We start from the raw sequence: 24033 nt of genomic DNA on the forward strand, positions 1-24033 counted from the left end.
GACAAGAGCATAATGGTGAAATGCAAGCCGCGTCAAGCACAGAAACAACTACATTACACTGCTAACAAAATTTCGGCTATTATTAAGCATCTGCACTGACGGCAACCTGCATTTCAACCTCTACATGCTTCTATAGTAGAATCACTTTGGCTGTAGCTGTTGTTTCTTTGGGCTGTTGTTTTTTCCTTTTAAAGCACATACCTTTTTTTCAACTTTGGTTTATTTTTTTGGCTTTGTGTCATTAGGATAGTGTGTGGAAGATTTATACTGTTAACTGATATTTATGAGACAGTGCAGTCAAGGTCATCTTACAGAGTAACAAGATAGTAATGTATGGAATAATATTTAATTACTCAAAGAATAGAATTCTTTGAGTAATTAAATAATGTACTGCATTACTTTTAAGACGAGTAACGAGTAATATGTAGCATGTTTTTTTTAAATAACCACATCACTGCATATAAACTACACATAAGGAAATTTACTCTGTAAAGTTTCTATTACACTACTGGGACCTCGTTCAGGGACGTTTTTGCACTCACAGATCCACAGTTACCAGCATCATACGTACCACCAATGTTTGGTCAAAGTTTTATCAGGTAATGAGTCCGGTGGATCCTTCACCACCAATGAAGCAGAAAGGCCAGCAGGTTGGCAGAAATCTGTTCCTGTAAACGCTTGCGTAATCTCATGGCCAGCACCAAGTTCCTGAAGATAATGCAAAAGCAGCTATTTAGACCAGAACAAGGTCTGACAGAAAATAGGGGATCATTAACTACAAAACGATGCAGTTCTCTAATTAGACTCTCTTTGAAGAATAGTTACCACCACATCCCTGTCTTTAGGCTACACCTCAGGCTGGAACCCCAAAACCCTGAATAATGCTGGTCTCATCTTTGAGGTTGCTATTCCCAGAGTCGTTCTTACTTCTGAGTTTGTTGATGACAGGAACTGGGAAAACGAGTCAACCAAGTTTTAAATGTCACATTTAACCAACTTAAATTGCATTATTAAAATGTCTGTGTACATGATTGTGTCTATATTCTTTCAGAGTAAATCTTAATTTTTTTGCGGCTTATGTACTCGAGTAAAAATCAAATCTCCCACAGGTTTAGTTCAAATTGGTTTGGCTTTTCCAACCTCGTCACCCAAATTGTTTTGATCATTTGGCATTTAGAACTACACGGACAAGAGTTCAGTGGTCATTACACGACTTGTTAAAAGTGTGCTCTTCTCCAATCTTCTCTCTGCGTGGTGAGAAAAGAGCTGCGACCGTCTCTTTTCTCTGCAAATAATGACAGGTTGTGAGATTCTGCATCATTAACGTTAAACGTGGGTGGAGCTTTTCCGAGTGTGCTGGGACGTCAGCTGCCTCTCGAGACGAGTAATTTTCCTTGGTGGGATTCTTTCACACGCTTCGGGAGAGGAGACTTTAAGGCTTTGATATTCAGAGAAATTATGTGGCAGTGAATGTGAAAGAACAAATTACTGAATTTATTTGTATTTTTTTTGCTTTATACATTACTCCATATCTATATACGGAAACATGAAAACAGTAATTTGATTGTGTGTTTGCGAGGTGACGGTGAAGACAGATTGTAAAGTATCTCTGGCGTCTCCCCCTCGTTTTTTCTGTCTCCGAGGCCACACACATCAAACAGGGCTCGCTCGTTCTGTTCTCTCTTTGTCATCAGCTCTCAATGGGTGCTGGTCTTTGATGTGGTTGGGTTGCTGCTATTGTCTCTGGCATGTCTTGATCAGTGTCTATTGATCTGGGAAGAGTGGACATGAAAACAACTGGAGCAGGCCCATGGGGAGAAGGGAACCTATTGTAGCAGAAAGCAGATTTAAGTGGTTGCATCTGACACTATTGCACGTATGGCAGATTTTCAGGTTCACGTTCTGACTGAAGAATAAGCAAAAACATGAAGCAAGTCAGAATAATGGAGGAAGTCGTAAAGTGAGTCAAACAGAGACTCAGAGTGTGGAAAATGAGTTTGCAGCTATAAAGAAAGTAACCAAGGTTAACTTAGCCTTCATACTTATTTGGTTGCCTGGTAACAGAAAGAGAAAAGAAAGAACCTGGTTGTGATGAATCAAAGGTTGGGTGACAGTGGAGAACAGGCAGAGGCAGAACTGGTTTAATAGTGGGTTCCAGTTGAACTTGGAAAGTTGGATTTCATACTTGGACAGAACGGCAGATTTTGCCCCGACCCCAAAATCTGTTTTTTACCATTACCTGTGAGCTCTACACTGTTTAAAAAAAACATCTTAAAAAAACGGTAATATTTCGGCAGCTGGGGCGCCAAACTACTACCGTAAATAAACAGAAAACAACTTCCTCATAAAAATACGTTTGATTCCAGTAATGACAATACAGTTTGTTGCGCTAATTTTACATGGGATCTTGCCTTTTCAAGTGATTTTAAACATCAAATTAGGAACATGTTAATGTGATTAAACAATGAAATTATCTATAAATAGGGGGAAAAAAACAAATCCTAAAAAAAACAGCAATATTCCGGCAGCTGGGGCGCCAAAATACTACCGTAAAATAACAGAAAATAACTTTCTCGTGAAAATACAGTTATTTTCAGTAATGAAAATAGAGTTTGTTGCGCTAATTTTACATGGGCTTCTGCCTTTTCCAAGTGCTTTTAGACAGTAAATTAGGAACAATTTAATGTGATCAAACAATGAAATTACAAGGTCAATGAATGTGGCAATATGAATCATAATACGTAAATGTACAGAAATATACAGTTAATTTAAATAATAATGGATTGCATGCCCTGGGACAGACTGACAGAGGCGAGGCTGCCATATCGCACCATCGGCCCCTCTGGCCATCACCAGTAGGTGAAGAGTCTTGACCACGGACACAATACCGAGAGTGTCCGAGCCGGGGATCGAACCGGCAACCTCCTGATCACAAGGCAAACTGCCAACTCTTGAGCCACGATCGCTCTAAATAGCAATTATAATAATACTTATGTGATGTAACACAAGCTTATAGGAATCATGTTATATACTTTTCCATAGCATTACATTTGAATTCAACAGTTCAATCTTTCAAATAACGGACAGATATTTGTGAAATCATGATACATTTGTGAATGTATTTTAACAATCTAAATATGCATATGTACAGATTTGAAATATGAAATCACAGTCTATTTACGTAACTTTATTGATATTCTAGAAGAACAGAACAAAACTGTAAAATGCACAGTAAAATACTTTTATATTAGGATTTTTTCCTACAGTACTGCCATACAAAAAAAATATATTTAAAAAACAAGTGAATTGTGTTTTACTATATTTACAGTGATGTTATGTTATTTTACCTTTGACATGTAAAATCACAGTCTACTTATGTAAATTTAATGATATTCTAGAAAGACAGTACAAAACTGTAAAATATACAGTAAGATACTTTGACATTACTATTTTTTGGAACAGTGTAGAGTTCATCATACACAAAGCTGTCCAGTGTGCATCTGCGGTAATGTAAGTATGTGCAAAACGATTTGCAGTGAGTTTCAGTGAACAGATACTGCTAACAATGGCTACCCTGGTTTGTTTGTACTGCTCAACTCGTGTAACATCAATTCCAGCTCCAACTTCCAAGATAAATGGAAAACAGCATATGTCCTATTCCCCTTTTTTTTGTATGCCATGGAAATACTCGGGAAAATTTACCCGAAACCTTAGATTGTGGTTACACGTATTAGGGATTTTTAGAAGTCATTGAAGAATTCTGTATTTTAGAGAAAACGTGGTAGCATTGCTTAAATTAGAGTTGCAATCCTCCTCGTTTTAAACACTCAGTGAATGGCATGCCATCACTTAGATCAAACATTTCTGAAAGAATGTAATCATCTTATCCTGCCAAGACATGATAAAAAAAATGCCTGGTTTTGAGGAGAACTGAAGAAGAGCACATCTCTTTGATGGACCAAAGCGCCAGTTATATAAAGCTTATCTCACAGAGACAGATGCAGACACACAGAGACACACGCACACACACACACACACAGGCCAGCAGACTTGCTGGGTCCTGCCTGTAGTGTAGCACATGCGTGTCTAGGGTTGCTTTCTCCTGACTGACTCCAAGGTTATTGCTGCACACCATGGAAGCACAGGATATTTGATGGTCCCCTGCCAAAGACAGAGCCGGGGTCATGGGGCATAGGAGGGTAGGTTGCCATTGACAACTCAGAGGTCTCCAAAGTGACCATTTGAAACTGGGGAAGAGAGAAAACTTATTAAGAGTGAAGGGTCAATGGGAAGCCATGGGGCTAAATCTTTCACCAGTTTTGAAGCGAGGGTCAGGGCTAGTTCATAACTGCAGCAACGATGGCTCACCTATGACTTCTACAGTGGACCTGAAGAATAGCAAGTCTGTTGAGAAGAACTAGAAACTGGGATTTAATCCTCACAATTAAAATACACACAACCAAGCATGAGTGAATCATACAGTGCAGGACAATGGAAAGAATATTGAAGTCGTCGGGGGTAAAATCTGAGCTCTGCTGGCTCAAGAGAAGTTCCCAGGATAAACTGTGTCAAATCTTCTGCACAGATACACACAAAGATGGGAAACAAGAAGAGAGAAGATGTTGTAGTAACACTTTATTATATAGCCTGCAACTGAGGGCGTAGTTACCCTGTAATTTTCAATATGTTTTACTTAAAATTAAAATATAACTATATTTACCTAGACATATTTAAAAGTTGATACGCTAGGGGGGTCTGGAGGAAGCAAAGAAATTATTCTATTGTAAGTAAATGTAAGTAGTATTGTAAGTAATTTTAAGTACTGCATAATTTTGCTGACAAACAATATTTTCTCATCTTATATCATAAATACTCTTTTGGTCATGGGCTATATTAAAGTGTTACTTTTTACATATTTATTTCTTTTATGGTGTTTGTTAATATTCATTATATTGGGGTGCATGATGGATTTTCTAATATTCAGTTGTACTGTACTTAAAATTACTTATAGTATTATATGTGTCTCATTTTCCTTAAAATACCAAGAAGTTAAGCAAGTACAGAGTAATTATGACATAAGATGGAGAAATGTTGTTTGTTTTTACCAGGTAATTATGCAGTTCTTAAACTTAGTTACAGTATAATTATTTCTTTGTTTTCTGTACATTTCAGACTTTTTACCTTCTTATTCTAGTGTGCCTGTCTTTGAGTATTGATATGTAAATATAATTACCGTATTTCCCGGACTACAAAGCGCACCTGAATATTAGCCGCACAAGCTAAAATCAGGGGAAAATCCTGTTTTGTACATACATTAGCCGCACCTGACTAAAAGCCGCAGGTGTTTCAATGTTGACTCATCATATGTAAGAGAATATGCACAAAGGGAATTGTCAGGAAAGAGATGGCTGTTTGGAGACACACCCCTTTTATTAATATTTTGAAAAACAAGTTATGGGTACATATTTGCACATGTAGTACATAACAGTAACCTACAGCACACCAGAAAAATAGATTCGGACTACCTTTTAGGCTCAGGTGCAGTGACACGGCTTTAACAAGAAGAAAAGTCAGTCATTCACCATCTTTCTCTTCTTCCTGCGCTCTAAAACCACCAAAGTCCTCTCCTCCAATGTCGGAAACGAACAGGCTCAGGATGGCTTCGTCATCCACTCTCCGCTTCTCTCCTTCGTTGTCACTTTCAAAACCAAAGAAATCCTCGTTGTCAGTGTCAGAGTCGAACACCCTCAGAATGGTCGTGGCGGTGTCCTCCTCTCCATCATGCAGCAGTCCAGCCCTTCAAAATCCGTTGGTGATCGTGGATGTTTTCGCACTTTTCCACGCTGTCAGAATCCACCGGTGGAGTTGGGCATAACTTGCTTTTCGCAAGTTTATCGCCGCTCGTCATCCACGCCTCCCGCTGAATGCGTAGCGCTACTTTGAAGTTTGTTTTTCACGCTACTTCGTACGGCACTACGTTGCCTGGCGGACGGACATGTGACTAACATACCACTCTTGAACCCCGATCCTTCCGCCAGGCAACGTAGTGCCGTACAACAGCGGAACAAACAAAACAAATCGTCTTACGATATCACAAAAATCATGGAAAATCCATAGAAAAGCCGCACCTGACTAAAAGCCGCAGGGTTCAAAGCTTGTGCAAAAAGTAGCGGCTTATAGCCCGACAATTACGGTACATAATTGCATTTCAAATAAAATGTATTGAAATATATTATGAAGACTTGCACAAGACACCTGTACACAGTTTGACAGAAAAGGATTTTTAAGATTTAAGATTTTAATGGCAGTGTCAGCTAGTAAAGTAAAAGTAAGAGAGGAAAGGAGCAAAACCATTCCAAGGTGCCATGTTATTTCATAGTGGATGACTACTTGTCACTATTAGGGAAGCTGAAAAATTAGACGACAAATGGCTTAAAAGCTTTTAAAAAATAAATCGTCATCGGATCTGGACAGGAAAGAAGACGCGTGCTTAAAGTAACATTAGAAGTCTGTCAAGTCAATGCTGCAACACCCAGATGGACTTAAGATAAATATTACACCACGCTATAATTTAAAAAAGAAATCTGAATGTTGCAAAAGTCTCTGATTATCAATACTGAATCAAACTGTAATGAGTTGTTAAGTTTTAGGAGGTTTTGACTTAATTTATATGTTTTATTGCTGCTCTGGGTCCTGTTTTTCCACCCAGTCCTCAAAGTGCAACAGAGAAGTAAAGGCAGGCTGTCTTCTTTGGAACTTGTAACCCCGGAAGAACTCGGAGTACTGTAACACTTTGAGCTCCTGTAACACCACTGTAGTCCTGCAGGTCAGGGTTGGTGGAGCCTGCATTTTATTAAAAGGAAATCTGGCTTCTTTATCTGCATTACAACTTCCTTATTACAATTTCTTCTTTCAAATGTTACGCTAAATAATGTTACCAGCAGGTCATCATAACTAGAATACAATGGTAGACAATTGAAGATGACTTTTCGGTGCTGCCATCATTAAAAACAAGATACCAGTATTGCGTGGTGAGCGGTTAGGCAGACCACGCTTTTCTAGAGAATCATTCTACATGTTTTAGTGAGTAACCGAAACAGAAAGGGCGGGAAAGAAAAGACTACATGACAATATTACGAGATCCTGTCCGTAGGAGGTCTACATTTCCCACTTACCTCTCAAGAGCACAAGAGGAGCAAGCAGAGAAATGTGGGATTTGCATTCTTACATTTTCTGTGTGTCAAATGTTTAATGGAGTGCAGAGTGGGTTAGTGTTGGACAAAAGAAAACAAAACACCCATCCGTGTTGTTCTTTTATCACACTTACCCACTGAACATGTGTGTGCATTTGTGTCAAATGCAGGAAACGGGAGGAGGGCAAGGAAGGAGCAGGGTACAGTTGTTCAACGATCAAAACCACACGTTTTTTGTTTCCTACGTGTGTTTTCTTTCCCAATTATGCTTGCACCCTCCAGTTCACACAGAAACGAGGGGAGAAAAAAAAACACATCCTTCTCCTCTTTGACGAAGGAGAGCAAAGGGGTGGGTGCTAGACTTTTTTTTTCCTAAAATAGGGACTCATGCTCTTTATGTTTGGTATTGTTTGCATGCATTTCCTCCTATAGCTTGGGCAGGCCCTGCATGGAGGGCAGGAAGAAAGACGGCAGTTCAACAGCCTTTGATGTTCCTGTTTTATGGTCCCATGTCAACGCATTGTCTGTTAAGTCCTTTTGTTGTCCCTTTGCCTAATTAAGACCTCAGAGCGACTTGTTGACTCCACAAAGACCCCCATGTTTAGGGAGACGAGGGTGGAGGCTGTGTGATTCTGTGTGTCAAGGGTGTGTGCGCTTGTATGTGCGGGTCTGTCTGCCTTGACTGGGAAGTAGCTTGAGAGAACTCTTCAAAACAATACACAAAACCCATATATTGGCTTTGACTTAATCCACACTCTTTGCTGACGCTGGGCGTATGCACATGGCCCAAAGGCTTATCAGCACATACCAACAGATGGCTGAAAGGTCACCTTTGTCTGAGACATGTCCTACATGAAACAGAAAACCAATATTAAAATTGACACAAAAAGCAGGGATCAAATAATACCCTCCTCACCCAGACTTTGCACTCCATTACTGTTTGTTTTTGCTAAACAAATTTTGCATTGAAAAGAATAATAGGTCATGTATTGTTCATTTAATTCTGTGTGGGATTTAAGTCTGTAATTGGACAAAAGCCATATAATAGTTCTTTTCTGTTTATTTTGGGGGTGTGGGAAAAGATCAGTACAGAATACAGTATTGCAGTAATATGTATGGGGACATTGTTTAGATCCAGAGAGACCAATAAGAGATATTTTTTAAATAAATTAAACTCTTTGAACAAGGGTCTCGTCTCATGCACCACCATGCTGAAATAGCGAACAAACTTACATTAAATTGGCTTTTTCGAACGATCATCAAGCACTGGATACACTTAGCTTGACCAAGGTGCCTCCTAATTCAGGGCAAGCTAATGGCTCAGTTTCATGAGAAAAAACAGGACAATAACCTGCTTGCACCTACCAAAAAAGCCCCTATTTCTTCCCTTTCTGCAACCAATTGCAACTTGTGGTAACTACGTGTTTGCCCAGAGTCCGAGCTAGTCAGCTTAAGGTGATTTGCACAGACAGGCAACCTGTCTGCAAACAGTTGCAGTCTGACTTGGACTGACTGCAATCACTCCCAGAAAGATTGTTGAAGGTTGGCAAATAATTGCTGTCTAATTTATAAATGCAGACAAATTGCCAACATGTTGCCATCAATCTGAAATAATCTGTGGGAATGAGTACAGCTTAGGGCCAATGAGCTGGCTGTCAGCTGGTTGGTTCTGGTTGAATTTCTGTCTATAGAGACAGCAACCGATAAGTGATTTTTGACAATTTAATCACAGTTAATTGCTGTATTGTCAGAAATACTTAGCATAAAATTGCCAGCTTGACCCCATTTAACTGCAGACTGATTGCAGGCTGCCTGTCGCTGTTTATTGGAAGCATTTATGGCAGGTGCTAGTATTTAGGTATGCTTGACAATCTCATTCTCCATCAAATAATATCTGAAGCAAAGAATGTAAGTTATATATTGATACTAACATTTCTCTTGGAAGCCCCCTAAATGCCCTTGAAAATGTTAATACCTTTTTATTATTATTATACCCCATGCCTTTTTCTAATTCGCATGACAGTTTGACATGACTATTAAACTGCTGCGGTCTTAAGATTATGGAGATCGCAGCGTTGACAAAGGTTGAGACACCTTGTCCTAGGTTATTACACTTGATTTTACTTTGCAGCATGTTAATGTGCTTCCAGTATGTGTTTGCAAGATTTTCTGATTAATGAAATGCAGTAACATCTAAACCCAGTGTGCACCAATGCACAGCAGAGCACAGCACAGAGCGCCTGCTTGAAAAAACAAAAATACATGCCATATAGTCACTATGGTATGCAAGTAAAAGCTGTTGTGTGTTGTGTGCATCAAGTGGTTTTGGTTTCAGTGTTTCATAACAGCATTTTTGTGTGTGTGTCTGTGTGTTGACACAGATGTGCTTCTTTGATCTCAGAAACGTGTGTTTTGGGACTCCTCTTAAGGCAAACTGAATTGGTTTTCTTCTCTCGTTTTCGCAGTGGGTTGTGGATTTACTGTTTTGAGTGAAAAGGCAAGCACCGATACAGAGTGCGGGTTAATCTGTGTTGTTACACTTGTCTGTATCAATGCATATCTGTCAATGTACGTTTGTTTTTCCTGTTTAGACCCACATGTGTTTTGCAGTTGGGTGGCATACGCATTGTTCATCGAACCTGAAAAGCAGCAAGGGTCAATTAGCGCTGAGCACGTAGACTTTTTTGTCTCTCTCTTTTCTTTTCTTTTTTTTGTCCCTTCTTTTCAGGGCAGTTAGTCAAGAACAAACCACTTGACCTTTTACAACAAGCTAAAATGTGAAGTGTTTTTCTTTTGTGGCCTAAATTAGTCTCCTTTATTTCTGTCACAGGTTGTCCCATGCCCAGAGATCTGCGGTAAAAGTCCTCCGCAGAATGAAGTACTTTGTGGCCAGGAGGAAATTTCAGGTACGTAAAGGGAAATCCAGAGAGAAACACTGCAGAGTTAAAGAGACGAGGGAGGGGTGACAGATGAAGAGAAAGACAGATTGAGAGTGTGAGAGGGAGTAAGAGAAGTGTGTAGTAGTATGTGTGGCTACACAGGAAAGGAGGGGGGGAGGCTTAAGGGTATATATCAGCTGTGGTGCTGGTGTGTGTGCTTGTGTGTCTACACATGAATGTTTGTGTGCATGCCTGAAACTTGCACCTGCATGCCTTCTTTGTGCTCACAGTCCAGGCACTGTATCATGGGAAATCTGCTAACCTGTCTCTGGGGCTACAGTAGGAATTCACTTACTGTGCTGCGCACGCAAAAGTCGCTCGCAGTGCTCACGAAAGCGCCCACTTGTATCCACGCTGCATGTTTTTCAGAAAGTTTCTTCGATTCTTCCTGTTTCCAAGTGTTCTATAAGTTTTCGGTTCGGGCCTGTGTGGTGTCAGCTGCAGAGGGCTATACACTGTGCAGTAAAGAGTTCACTGAGTTCTTTCTGATGCTCCTTGTGTCAACGTCACACTACACAAAGCTATGAAAGGGCTTTAACACGATTGCTTTCTACTTGACCATGCACTTGTCAGGACACACACACACACGCGCGCGCACACACACACACACACACACAAACACGTGCACACACACACTGGGTTAACAATGAACCCCTTGGGGATGTTTTGGGGACCAAGCAAAAGAGACTGTTGTTGACAATGGCCTTTGTGTCCCACCGTGTGTGTGTGTGTGTGTTTGTTTTTGTGTGTGTGCATGCTGGAATCAACAGCAAGCTCGGAAGCCCTATGATGTGCGAGACGTGATCGAACAGTATTCCCAGGGTCACCTCAACATGATGGTCCGCATCAAGGAGCTGCAGAGAAGGTGGGGCCTTTGTTTTATGCTGTTTGTTGTTCTTTCCATAAGCTTTATTAAGCATAAAGCCATTAAGATGTCTCTATGTATCCAATGCCTCAATCACTGATATGCCTTTACTTGTAAAACCATATTGTTCCTTGTTATTTGTCTGTTAACAAAGAAACACAGTCCCAGATCTGTCAATTTCTCCAGAATTGGGCAAAAAAAAACATGTAGATTTTCTGCACCAAAAGCTTCAAACTTCAGATTCACACCCTTGTTACACTGAAGAAGTTTACATTTCTGGTAGAATCATTACATTTGTCTCATTTTCTGTGAGTAAAATGCAATGTTCTTAATCTGATGGGTGTTTCTATGTAGCTGTGTTGCTGCCCTATTGGCCAGGTCTCACTTAAAATCATTAATCTTTATGGGAGTCCTCATTGGGCCATTTTTCATTTGGTAAATTCTGGCTATATTTACATTTTCATGCTCTGCATCAATTCTTAAAGACTCAGTTTTAGGGGGTCATAAAACACTGGGGTTGTGCAGCCAAAACAGTGTGCTCATTGCAACTGCTAGCACTTTCTATAACATTTATAGACATTTATCCTATTCTCTGCAGTCTTCATCGGACAGACAGGAGCCTCACTGGTCCCATATTTGTTCTGCCTTGTTATACTTTATAACAAGAGCAGAGTCATTATTTTGAGTTCCAGCGAAATACAGTTCTCGTGAAAGTTAAACCTTTTGTCCTCTCCGTGCGATTTTCTCTGCTTCACTTAAGAAGATGTTCTTTCTTTGACACACACACACACACGGCTCTCAGCCGTTATAGGTCAGTGAGAGGTGATGTATTGTGTCTGCTTCATGCGAGTGCATCGCCTGGAACTCGTAACGCCTCCTGCAGTAATTCACGGACCCGTGGCAATGCACTGTTACGTTTTTAAGTCATTATAAAGCAACACTAAATCATGAAAGTGCTGTTAGGCTGACAGTTTTTTTTTTATTACCCCATAAAATCTAAAAGAAAAAAAAGACACTATTAGACACTATCCCAAACACACCAAAATACTGCAAAGACCACTAGTCTGCCAACATAAACGAATAATAAACACATAAAGACGTGTGATTAAGGTGAGGAAAAGATGCAAATGGCTTACACTGAACACTGTATTCAAATGCTTTCCTTCTGCCTCAGTGAATTCGTAAATGCCAGTCGACATAAGAAGTGAAACTGTGAGTTTCAGTGTTTATTTTCAAAGCTTCACATCTCAATAAGAGGACAGCATCCATTTGTCCAACCCCTTTAAGGCTTGCATGTGTGCGCTCTCTGAAAGCAGTGATGTATAAATACAGTTGAAGCGGATGACATTTGTTTAATTTTATTGGCACTATAAAGTGTTTATCCAGCCGAACCTCTTCTGTGTCTGCTTTGTGTTTTTGCCTTTCGCTGTCTAATTCCTTCTGTCTTTCCTTGTCAGGCTGGATGGCACTCTGGGAAAGCCGGGCATGTTTCTTCCAGGTAAATACGCAACAAACGCCAGTGGTCTCCATCTGATAGACAGCCGTCACTCCTCGCTCCATCCCTGTGTTTATAACCAGCTCATCAGTTGTGCCTAGGGTTGCCAACTCCCTGAAAAATAAATAAGGGACACCTCGTGGCCAGGGCCGGGCGACCCAGTTGTCTTCACCCTTCCCAGTGTGGTGAATTTTCTAGCTCTTTTTTTGTGTGTGAAATTATTTTTTTAAACATTTGACTTGAAGTTGATTTAAGTAGATGCATATTCTATTCTTTGTGATATGAACACATGTGAAACAAATGATCATTTAGCCATTTATTTTTAGCTCAAAATGACAACATTAACACAGTAAAACAGGTCTCTTTCTTAAACAGAAGCCTGTCATGCTTAACTTTTGAGAATATAAGTAAATCTTTCTTTAAAAGAACTCTGTCCTGCTTAACTTAAAATAATAGAAAACAATAGAAAGAAAAATATTCTTGTAACAGTGCACATTTAGTGCATTTAGTACAATTGGCTTCAGTTGAGGTATTATTTCAGCTTTTCTAATGCTAATCAGCTGCTCCTGTTTGTAAACCCGCTTGTTCCCATGATTACGCATCATAACTCATCATCATTATTCATCTATGTATTACTTTTATGTATTAGTCATCAATTTGTTGTAATCATCTATCCTTGCAGTTGTTTATTACACAAAATAAATTATATTATCACACTTCTGGCCACATAGCGCTGATATTCATTGCACATGCCCATATTAACGTTTTCCAGCCAGGTGTTTTCCTTTTCCCATTCTTCCCTTTCTCTGAGGGGAACAAACATTGCTGCTCTAATGCTGGGCTCACACTGTGCGATTTTTGGCCCATTTTGAGCCGATTTTTGAGTGATCGGACCGATTTTGGCCTTCATCGTGCGTCGTGTAGTATACGTGGGGTAACGAGAAGTGATTAACACCTCACGACCAGCTCCCGATCATCAATCGCTCGTGAGGGTGTCACCACAGGCGCTCACACTGCTCACGCGCAAACGTAAACGTTGGTGAAAAAGATGGAGCAGCACAGCTGTGCAGCGTGTGATCTGGACACAAGCGATGGAGGCACAACTTGTAGAACTTTGGAAAGCTCATCCGAGCCTTTTCGATGTGGCATCACAAAATTATCACGACCACAACAACCGTGAAAATAGTTGGATTTACATTGCTGCTCAATCACAGCTGCCTGATCAATGTTTTTCATTAGCAATTTAGCAAAGTTGATGGTGGTGGTGTGTCTGTGTGAGTGAAAGACAGAGAGAGAGCGCGAGCGACAGATTTTCTGTTATAACCTTCATGTTATGGAGGCACAGTGTGAGCACTCAGGTCGCATCAGAGCATCGGGCGGTATAGTGTGAGAGTACATCGTGACATACGAACTTCTAACCCCTGCGAGTCAATCGTGCAGTTTGAGCAGGAGCTGAATAACGTGACTGAAAAAAATCGCACAGTGTTTGCCCAGCTTTAGGTGTACTGTCATCCGAGACTTGCACCGCAGAGTCGGCGTTTGTTCCCCTGTTGGCCATGCTTCTTGTTGTGGTCATCTGTTGTCTTCCGGTATTTTCTCCGCAAGCGACCTTTCCTCGACCAATGAGATGAGCGGTAATCTGAATTGTCATACTCGAATTGTCATAAGTGTGCTGTCAGCTCATTGGTCACAAAGCAGGAGAGGGGCTGGGAATTATGTTTTCAAACAAAGTGTTAATTCCATAAACATTTATAGACTACTTTTGATTCTCACTGTATTACGGGACAAAGTGCGTCCCTTATTAGCTCAATACGGGACGTGTACTTTTGTTTCGAAATACGGGACGATTCCGTATTTTAAGGGACGGTTGGCAACCCTAGTTGTGCCAGACCAAATATGCGAGAAAGAGAGCTCCCTGATGCTTGCGTGTGTATATTTCTCAGTTTGGGTGCGGGCAAGACTGCATGTACGTCCGAATGTTTGCCAGTATGGGAGTTTAAGCACCCTGCTCGTGGCGGTATTCTGGTGAGCGCATATTAGCGCGCTTGTGTGAGTTGTTGTCAGAGGAATTACACAAACACATTTCTTTAATTAATTGTGCAATGTTAAATTAAGTGCCCCAAGCAGCAGCTCCCACAGCTTCCATGCCAGCTAAAAATAACAGCGGCGAGATGGAAACTTCACTGCGCCACTAATTGGATGGGGCGAAACAAAACAAGAATAGCTCTCTTTTCCAACAGGAAGTCGGTTAGCGTGGATGTGATGTAAGGCAGACTGAAAAAATATGAGGCAAATTAACACTGAATGGGGTCCTTAATAAGTTCTAATTACTAGAACTTCGTTAGTTTTTCTTGTAAGGATCGTACTTTTAATGGTTTGATTTAGTCGAAACACTCCTGAAACTGTTGGGTATTTGCTCACATACGTCTTTATTACAAGCTTTAACTGTGCGCACGACTGAATGAAACTTTAAGCTGTCACTGCCAAGTGTGAAGCAGTGAACAGTGGCCTATCGGGCCTTTTACTGGAAGTTATATCACCTTGGAGTAGTGGACTATCCGATTGTATTATATATTATTTTTTATATATATATTCCCTTCTTTTATCTTTTTTTCTTTTTAGGAAAAGGAGAAGATAAAGAATACCCAACTATTGGGGCTCGTCTCATCAGGCTGGAAGATAAGGTAGGCACAATCGAGCGTGTGTGTTTTGTCTGACAGTAAGAGTGGTAAACTGATTAGATTATCTATCTCGTTCATAAGCAGAACGATGTGTGAGTCTGCCAGCATGTGTCTCTGTATCAGATGAATGAGTGCACTGCAGTCGTCTTCCTTTTTTTTTTTTAAATAGCTCTATTGTGGCTGGCTTCAGTCAGCCTGTGCCAAACATGCACCTCCTCTCTTGAACCCACCTTATCAATATCAGTGCTGTGTTTACACTGCACTTGTGTGTCTGTTCATGCTGTATTTTTAGTTGACCTTACTGGGTAGCTTTTAGGATTTTCCACACCACCCATTCTTTTTTTTTTCCTGTAGTGCTGTGTAGATTGGCTTGTGACAGCTCTTGGATGTTTATGTTTCCATGAAGAATATAAAAAAAATTGGAAACATAAAGGAGCTGCAGAGAGGCATAAGCCAAAAGGCAACAGCTGTGTTACAAAGCTCATGTGCGACTAGGTGTGCTCTCCTTTAAACATAGTGGAATGAGCACAACATCGTGAAGCCAGCGCGATGCCAGCCGTGATAGACGTTTCCCCTTTGTGAGTTATCAGCTGGATTGCGACGGCGTGCTTCTGATTAATGATGTCTTTTAAGTCGTGTTGTATGAAATGTGTGGCTGTGTGGTCACACGTTGTTTGAGCGGTTGAATACTTGGATTTGAATGTAGGTTTGTGGGTTTTTCGGGGTGTTTTTTTCTTTCCATGGGACCGGTGTACAATTGAAGACTAACCTTATACTCAAGTCGTTCTCACATGAAAACAACTCCTACACAATAGAACAATGCATTCTGCTGCCACTTATTTTCTATTCAGCTCAGCCAGCTAAGGATTTCCCGCACTTGCCTTTGGTATTTACCTTACCATCTCTGTGCACTCATCAGCACCGCCGCTCTCTAATGTTTGCAAGCGCTAGCTGTTCTCAGAGCCCCTTTTTTGCAGAGAGAAGTGTAATGATCGTGAACGAATTTGCCCTCCAAGCCTGCAGACCTCCCTCAGAGATTGAGTTACACCCCATTTGCTTCAGGCTACATGTTGTGATCGCAATCTCCTGATTAGAAACACAAACCCGTGTTGAGAAGTGCCTCACCTACCTATGACACACTTTTTCTCTCTTACCCTTCTTTTTTCTGTGGGGCTCAGCATTGACAAAAAAGGTAAAAAAAGGGGGAACTGAGAAGGACATAATTGGGAAACAAATCAGTGGAAGCCTACGGATGCAGGCTACTTTTCCTCCAAAACAATGTGGAACCAATCAGTGTTCCTGTAATCAGAGCTGCATTCGTATGAACTGGTATACAAAAGTAGCAAGAGAAATTCATTATTTCCCGAACTGCCAGTCCTTCATAATTACTGTTTTCTTTGAATATGCACCTGCTCCCTATCCTTTCTAGCTTGTGTGTTCAGGCACCTGTTATAAATGAAAAAGGTGGCTTCTTCTTCCTTTCTTTGAAACAGCAGGTGAATGAACCTGGTGACCTTTGATACATTCACTGTGAGGCCTGCATCACTGGTATGGTACTTTATAGATATCTTAGTTCACAGATAAACTTGATACAGTAAATACAGTATTTTGCAAAAGTCTCAAGTGTTATCACTCCTTTCTTTATATTTTATTTTTACTTAACTAACCAGACTTTCTTTTATTTATTTTGGACTTGAGCAATAGTTCTCCAGGACTTCTGAAGGACTTCTTTAGACACTGGCTGCTTTTTTCAACCATTTTTAAAGAAATGTCTTTATTTAGTTTGTTGAACCATGTAACACTGACCTATGAATCATCATCAAACATAAAAAGGCACATCTCAAGGCACGAACCAATGTAGTGTCTAAACATAAAAGACAATTATGCAAAGAAACAATTTAACTTCTGTGCTAGACACTTTGTTATTAACAGCCTGTTGGGAAAAAACATTATTTCCACTCCTGTAGTTTAATCTATAGAGATCAAAACTTTAGCAACACATTTAGCATAAAAAAGAACTTTATTACTTTCAGCCTGTGACCCTTCATCAGGATCATCAAGAACTCTGTAGAAAGAAAAATTCTAGTAGGAAAACTTGAAAACAGCCAACCATTGTGCACCAAGTATATCAGTTCACTCAGTTAGTTGAATCTATAAAAAGTGCCAAAAGCCAGTCTGATTGGCAACAACTTTATTGTTCAGCATGACTGCCAGATCACTTGAAGCATACCTGGGTAGGAAAACACACATCAGAATGACTGAATGGTGTAATCCTGGTTATCACTAAGAACAAAATGTCTTTTGTGCTCTATCTAAAAGTAAATATCATTTTTCCCCTTTTTCTCCCATTACAATGTTTAATCTTGAGTATTAAAGCTATGCTGTAATGCTCACCACACACTGACCATGCCATTACTGGTGTAGGCTGGACATGAAAGTGACAAGAGATTTTCTACCTTTGTATTTGTCACGTCTGATAGCCGTTGTTCACTTGTCAGTTGCACATTGTTTGCCATACAGTCTCCCCCGCTATCACTTCTGTTTATGTTGCATGACTTCCTACATTTCATAATACTCTGTAAAGTCCAACTTGCATCATCTCCTGTATGTTGCTCATAATGGTAAGCCACAAGCAAAGTGAAACCTTTCTGAAACCTTGAACGGGATCTCTTCAAACAGCTCGAAGGAATTATTCACCAACTCTAATGTTGCCGTGTTCCCATGCCTTTTCTGAATACTTGCTCTCGATGACCCTCGGGCTACATTCATTTTCAAATTCCCACTTTCTCCTCTCCACTGTAAAACGCTGCACATATACCTCTCTGGCAGCTTTTTCTGCTGCAGCTGAGTAAGTAAGATGGAACAATTTTCCCGTCTAAGTATTGTCAGCATATCACTTGTAGATGAATTTATCTTCAGCGGGGTGAAGAGTGCTCTGGCATTGTGTGTCCTGTACAGGGTTAGACAGTGATTTATCACACACAGACAAAGACACGTATACGTCTCTGCGCTTACACTCGCACACACGAGCAAAGAGTTGATTAATCACCAAAGTGTCTAACCCCGCACTCTCGAGATTGAATTCTCCAGAAGTGACTTGGAAACGAAGATGGATGAGTCCCCGTGACAGCGTGTTATCTCTCTGTCAGGCACACTCGATGAAAAATACCCAAATGACAAGCTCGAAAAGTGGCCAGTGTCTTTAAGCTTCAGCGTGTCCTTTCAGCGGGGAGCTTGCTGCATGTGTTTTGGATGATGCCACAGTTTTATAGCAGGACTGTTTTTTCCCCCTTAAAGACAAAAAGGACAGGGAAGTTACAACAGTATGCTTTTATAGACTGTGTAAAAGCCAGCCTGTGCAACGAGCTCCTGCTTTTTAGTTCAGATCCAGTGTAACAATATGGTGAAGTATGTTGTTCCCTGGCAGCAGCTCGGCAACTAAAACTAACGTGTAATCCTTACATTATTAAATTATTACATTATAAGCCGAGAGCAGCCTTTAGTAAAGTAATATGAAATTTGTTTTTGTGAAATTCATGAAATTTTTTTGCAAGATTTAAAAAAACTAAAAATACTAGCGCCCGCTCTACCTCCACACAAAACTTTTTAAATGTCCAATCCCTGACATAATCATTTGTCATTCAAACCCAATTAAAGATTTTGTGAAATACAAAGAAAATACCATCACTGGATCACTGTCAACTAATGCTTAATATAATTTTTTTGATGTACTAATTTTCAGTTTTTAACGTAATTTTTTTTCTAATTACGTCACATTCTGCATGTGTTGAAAATCTGTGCTGCGTTAACAGTTTACATATTTAGACATGAACTTACACAGAAATTAAGGGAAAAGAGTGAAATAATTTCCCTTTTTTCTTTTAACATTTAGTGCTGCCTAATTTAGCAATGAAAGTGTCAGTTGTGTTTGAAAATGTGTATGTAAAACCGTCATCGGAGTCTAGGAAAGAACCCCCTAATGTGCCCTCCAGACCTGAACAGCCATGTGTCTGCTCAACACATCATTCATTATTTGCGTTGCTCTAAGTAAACTACATAGACCATAGATCACACTTGCGGTTAACCTTCCTCGGCTATATTAGGGCAAATATGCTGTGCCGTGTATGTCACGCTTATATCATGTGCATTAGTATGAGGCGTACACAGAAGAATTCATGCTCTGACCTTAATAGCGTCTCAATTAGGTAAGTATGTTGTAAATTACAGCAAAGCCAAATACTGGGAATACTTGAGGGCCGAGACTGAGTGTTGTGTTTGTTAGGAGTCCATCTGTAAGGCATTTAGGGCCCCACGTCTCTAAAAGCATATCTCTGAGGGGGGCAGGAGTTTGTGTGTGCGTGTGTTTAGACTGGTCAGACCCAGAGAGTTTGCAGGGCTTTAGAGACAAGGGCCTGGTACTGTAAACATGCAGGCACATATATACGTATTTGAACATTAAGGCAAATACAAGTGAATATCCAGGCGCACATAAATATACAAATGCACACACACACACACACACACACACACACAGAGAAAGATTCACAAAGCTGTTCATCCCCGCTCAGATCTCAACAGCTTCATTATATGTTGAGCTGGTGCAGGATGTGCCTGAGATGAAATGGCTAGAGGGGGGAGAAAAACAGAATTTCATGCCTTAAATCGAATAATGATTTACATTGCGCGCATCAATAAACCCATTGTATCCAATCAAGTTTCTCTCTGTTTTGTGTGTGGGCTGTAACAATTTGAGCCCACATCAATATGAACTCGTTACTGTAATTTCCTGTCGTGGACTTTTCTCTGCAGAAACGTTACTTTTAAAGTCACAACAGAACTAATACATAGAAATCAAAGACGCTAATAGAAAGAAATATTTCTTTACAGACAAAACCACTACGGCATAATGAGCTGCCTGTATCTTCAGTCTCATTTTGGCCTCAGTGGAGGGGGGGGGTGTGAATCGGCAAACCTCAATCCTTGTGCGACACTTCTGATTTGTGATTACTGCAATAAAGCGACTTAATGATGCCGAAACATCATTTGTGAGTTTCACCGCTGGTATGAAAAGAAGGCCGTTTAATCTGTCGTGGATTTTGAGTTATGTCTCTTAAATTCGTACCTCGTCTTATCTTTGGGGAAAACAATTAAATACTTATCTTAACTAAGAGTGATTAAAGTGCCCCATGCATCCTCCTTTTCCTCTCCCTGGGTCATTGTTGTCACTCCGTTTGCTTGTCTGTCTGCCTTTACCTTACGAGTCCCCCCCACTCTCGTTCTGTTTTGCTTGGTGTTTCGTCCCCTTTGCTCTTGTTTCTATTACCTGTTTTTCTCCAAGAGCACCCTGTCTGTTGTTGTCCCGTGTTTTGATATATGTGTGTGTTTGGTTGCTCTGCACTCAGTGGGGGTCGGACTGACCGGACCAGTCCAAACAAAGAGAGGAAACTTGGCAAAGGAAGCACGTGCAGCACACACATGCACACACACGCACACAGTTATGTGTCCATTGACTCACATTCATTTCCTGCAGACTCACTCCAGACTTTATCATAACAACTACTTGCCTAACCTTTTACTGTAACCTTAACCCAGACCTAACCTTTAAATATGTATTTGCGTTAACATTGAATGATTTATGTTATGGAGTCTCGCTTTTTTTCCACACAACATGATGTCCCCATAATGTCACCGTGTAAACACGTTTAGGTCCCCACGAGCGCATGAGCTGTACCCAGACCACACACTCAAACATTACAAATCCTGGAGCTCGCGGCTTTGGTGTAGTTGCTGCAGTGTTGCTGCCGGGTGCCACGGACAAGCACATGCAGAATCCCCATGCATGTCTGGACTTGTCTTGGCGATAGTTGCAGAACACAACATCCTGGCAGCTCCTGCTGTATTCCTTTAAATCTAGATGCTTGAATTGTCTTTTGTACAGATGTCATCAAAGTGACTGCTCACACCTGTGCAAAACAGATTTATCCTAGCACATGTGCTTGTGCAGCACACAGGAAGCATTTTTTAATTGTCCTAGCTAGGCCCAGTAATTCTCTTCTACACCATCGTCTTTTTAAAAAAATAATTTATCTCCAATAATTTCAGCTGAGAATCCAGTAATACCTATCTTGGGTTGACATGCTGTGTCATAGCAGCAGGTTTAAAGCTCCTGCAAATCATCAATACAATACAAAGAAGCGAAATGACAGCAATTTTTAAACATTTTCTATATATGTAAAATGATTTCTATTAGGATCATAAATTCCTGCACCGTATTTTGAGGTCTAATAAACACACAGTGTTACATTTAATCTCCTCAGTGGTACCTGTAGCAACACACATACAACACCGCAGCCCTTCGTGGCTATTTTTGCGGCCTTTTTTTCAGCCTTGTCTCTGATCTTGGCGCCCTTTCTTTGACTCACTTTGCCTCCCTGTAGCTGAAGTGGTCTTTCTCACATCTACACTTCCCACTGTTGATGTGGTATCTTTATAGCTCTGCGAACTTGATAGCATGCAGTGGGTGGTGTGCTGCTGAGTGAGCTAGATAGTGCACCAAGAGCAGCAGCGTGTTGTTTGTAGTGCGGCCCGGTAGTAAATCATGTTTCGGCAGTGTGCTGGGGATGCAGCCCCTGGCAGCTCCCAGACGGCCCTTGGCTCTGGCTCCCTTCTCTTAGCGCCACTCTCTAATTTCAGAGCCGGGACCCTGCCTACTACTGTGTCTTTACCACATTCCCACAAACCAGAGACGGACAGTCTGCCTGCATGTCTGGCTACTCGCTCTCCATCTCGCAGTCTCTCTCTGCTTTTGTGTCTCTTTCTCTCTCTATCTCTGTTTTGCTCACACTCCCTATTTTTTTACCTCCTGTCACAATCTTTTTTTTTTTCCCCTGTGGCTCTTGTTCCCAGAGATTGCCCCTTCATCTTTCCCTGCGTTTGCATCGTTCTGTGCCTTTAGGATTATAGGTCTGCAGTCTCAATCATGGTTTCTAAATCATGTTCTACCCTACCCTACTGTGTCATGTCAGCTGCCCCCCACCCTCTCCTGTGAATTGCTTTCTGCTTTTCTCTAGAACCCACTTTGGGCTAGTTCATTGGCTCCGAATACCCATGCTGCATTTCCATTTTAATTGCCCAACTTTTGCAGGGCCTTGGGATATATATTTTTGCACATATATTTTATGGCCTTGGCAAAATGCCCCCTGCTACTTTTGGTTGGACCTGACCACTAATGCACTACACGGACCAGTTCATTATCAGCATGGAGGTGTGAGCTTATTTAAGTAGGTTATGAAAGGGTCAATATACAGTTCATGAAACAGGGGTCTGTGTTTTATTGGGACCTGCAGTCTTGCTAATACACACTGCTAAGTAGCCCTGGTGCCACCCTACTTTGCAGTGCTATTAAATCAGTCTACTGCATGGAACAGTAAACCAGCTGTGAATAATACCAAGCTGTGTAAATTACTCCAGAAGCCATCAGTGTAAATGTCACTGCCGTTAAGTCAAACCGGGGGACGTATAATGGGCAGTATGTGCATTCTGCATGTGTTGCTGTATCTGTGTATTTTCTGCCTATGACTGCCTATACCCTTATCAGCTGGGTATTGATGAATCAGCATTTCCTATCAACAGTAATGCTTTGTTAAATCCTTAATTTTTTTAAATGCTTTTTGGTTTAATTCCAGTTTTTGTTAAAAACCTGTGACCTGATTTTTTTTATATTAGCAGTAATTCAGTCCTGACACTACTAATATATGAACGTTTATTTCATTCTTCATTTGTAGGGCACTTAAAATAAATGTTGGGGGAAAAAAGATAAGAGATTTTTTAATCATCGCTCCATTAGCTATCCCAACTTTATCCTGTAGAGGGTGATGGGGGGCTAGAACCTATTCCAGCTGACCAAATGCAAGAGGTGGGAGGTGCTCTGGACAGCTTAGCAGTCAATCATCAAGCTAATACAAGAGACAGGCAACTGTGCATGCTCCCACTTACACCTACAGCCAATTTTCCTATTACCCTAACATGCATGTCTTTGAACTGTGAGGGAAAAGCTGAGCACCCATAGAAAACACAGTTAGAACATGCAGACTCCAAACCCTCTAAAGGATGAACGTCTATAGCAAATGGATGAATGGGTGACATTGTTGAGTCCACAAACTCTTGAGTTACTTTAGCTAAATGTGAACATGTGAAAATGTTGACTGTAAACAGACCTTATGGGTTACCATGTTACTTTTGTGTGTTAGCACATTTGGTAATTAACATTAATTCAGACAAATTTTCAAGTCCATGGTCAAACAAGAGGAAAAGGGATAAGGTCATCTGTTGGCCTTATTGTCCGTGCAGCATTTCATTCCACTCCATACGCTAAGTGCTCGGATCCTTCACTCTGAAACCAAGTGGAGAACCGTCTGACAGGCAGACAGACGAGCATTTCCACCCCATTATGCAGGAGAAGATTAAAAATAGGATAAGGTAAATTTGTTGCTGAGTGTTGTGCCATGCAGGCTCGAACCTTAGTTCATGGAATAATTTTAAGTGGCTGTTACTAATGCAGGCGTGTTTATGGCTGTGTAAAGATTTGACTAGGCCACTTGTGGTTCAGACATTGGCCCTATAGTACTCTGTGCCCAGACATATCCTTCAGGCAACAGTAGGTTTGCTACTGCCCATAGTAACGTGTGTATTTGTGTGTGTGAGTGTGTGTGTGTGTGCATGCACACCTATGTGTTTCGGCCAAGTCAAGTTTCCCATTTGCTTTAATAGAGTCAGGTTTTTCAAAACACCTAATAAGCCTGTCTGTATCCCGCGTTGAGTTTTTTTTTGGTAAGTGACTAATCACTTTATGGAAATGGAT

General features: G+C 40.8%; 1 protein-coding gene across 2 annotated transcripts in view; it reads left to right on the top strand.

The window, feature by feature from the left end:
* Positions 1-24033, top strand: part of kcnq1.2 (potassium voltage-gated channel, KQT-like subfamily, member 1.2) — a 180586-nt gene that overhangs the window by 102734 nt on the left and 53819 nt on the right. For both annotated transcript variants that reach the window (XM_086299264.1, XM_086299265.1), the window contains 4 exons: positions 10024-10099; positions 10903-10997; positions 12455-12495; positions 15115-15176. In XM_086299264.1, the coding sequence (XP_086155390.1) occupies positions 10024-10099; positions 10903-10997; positions 12455-12495; positions 15115-15176 (274 nt within the window). The remainder of the gene's footprint in view (positions 1-10023; positions 10100-10902; positions 10998-12454; positions 12496-15114; positions 15177-24033) is intronic.

Source organism: Aulonocara sp. 'chitande type north' Nkhata Bay, linkage group LG7 (assembly GCF_057382095.1).
Source record: "Aulonocara sp. 'chitande type north' Nkhata Bay isolate Kocher_YH1m ecotype deep benthic linkage group LG7, A_spYH_male_GT1.1, whole genome shotgun sequence".
NCBI classification, from domain to species: Eukaryota; Metazoa; Chordata; class Actinopteri; order Cichliformes; family Cichlidae; genus Aulonocara; species Aulonocara sp. 'chitande type north' Nkhata Bay.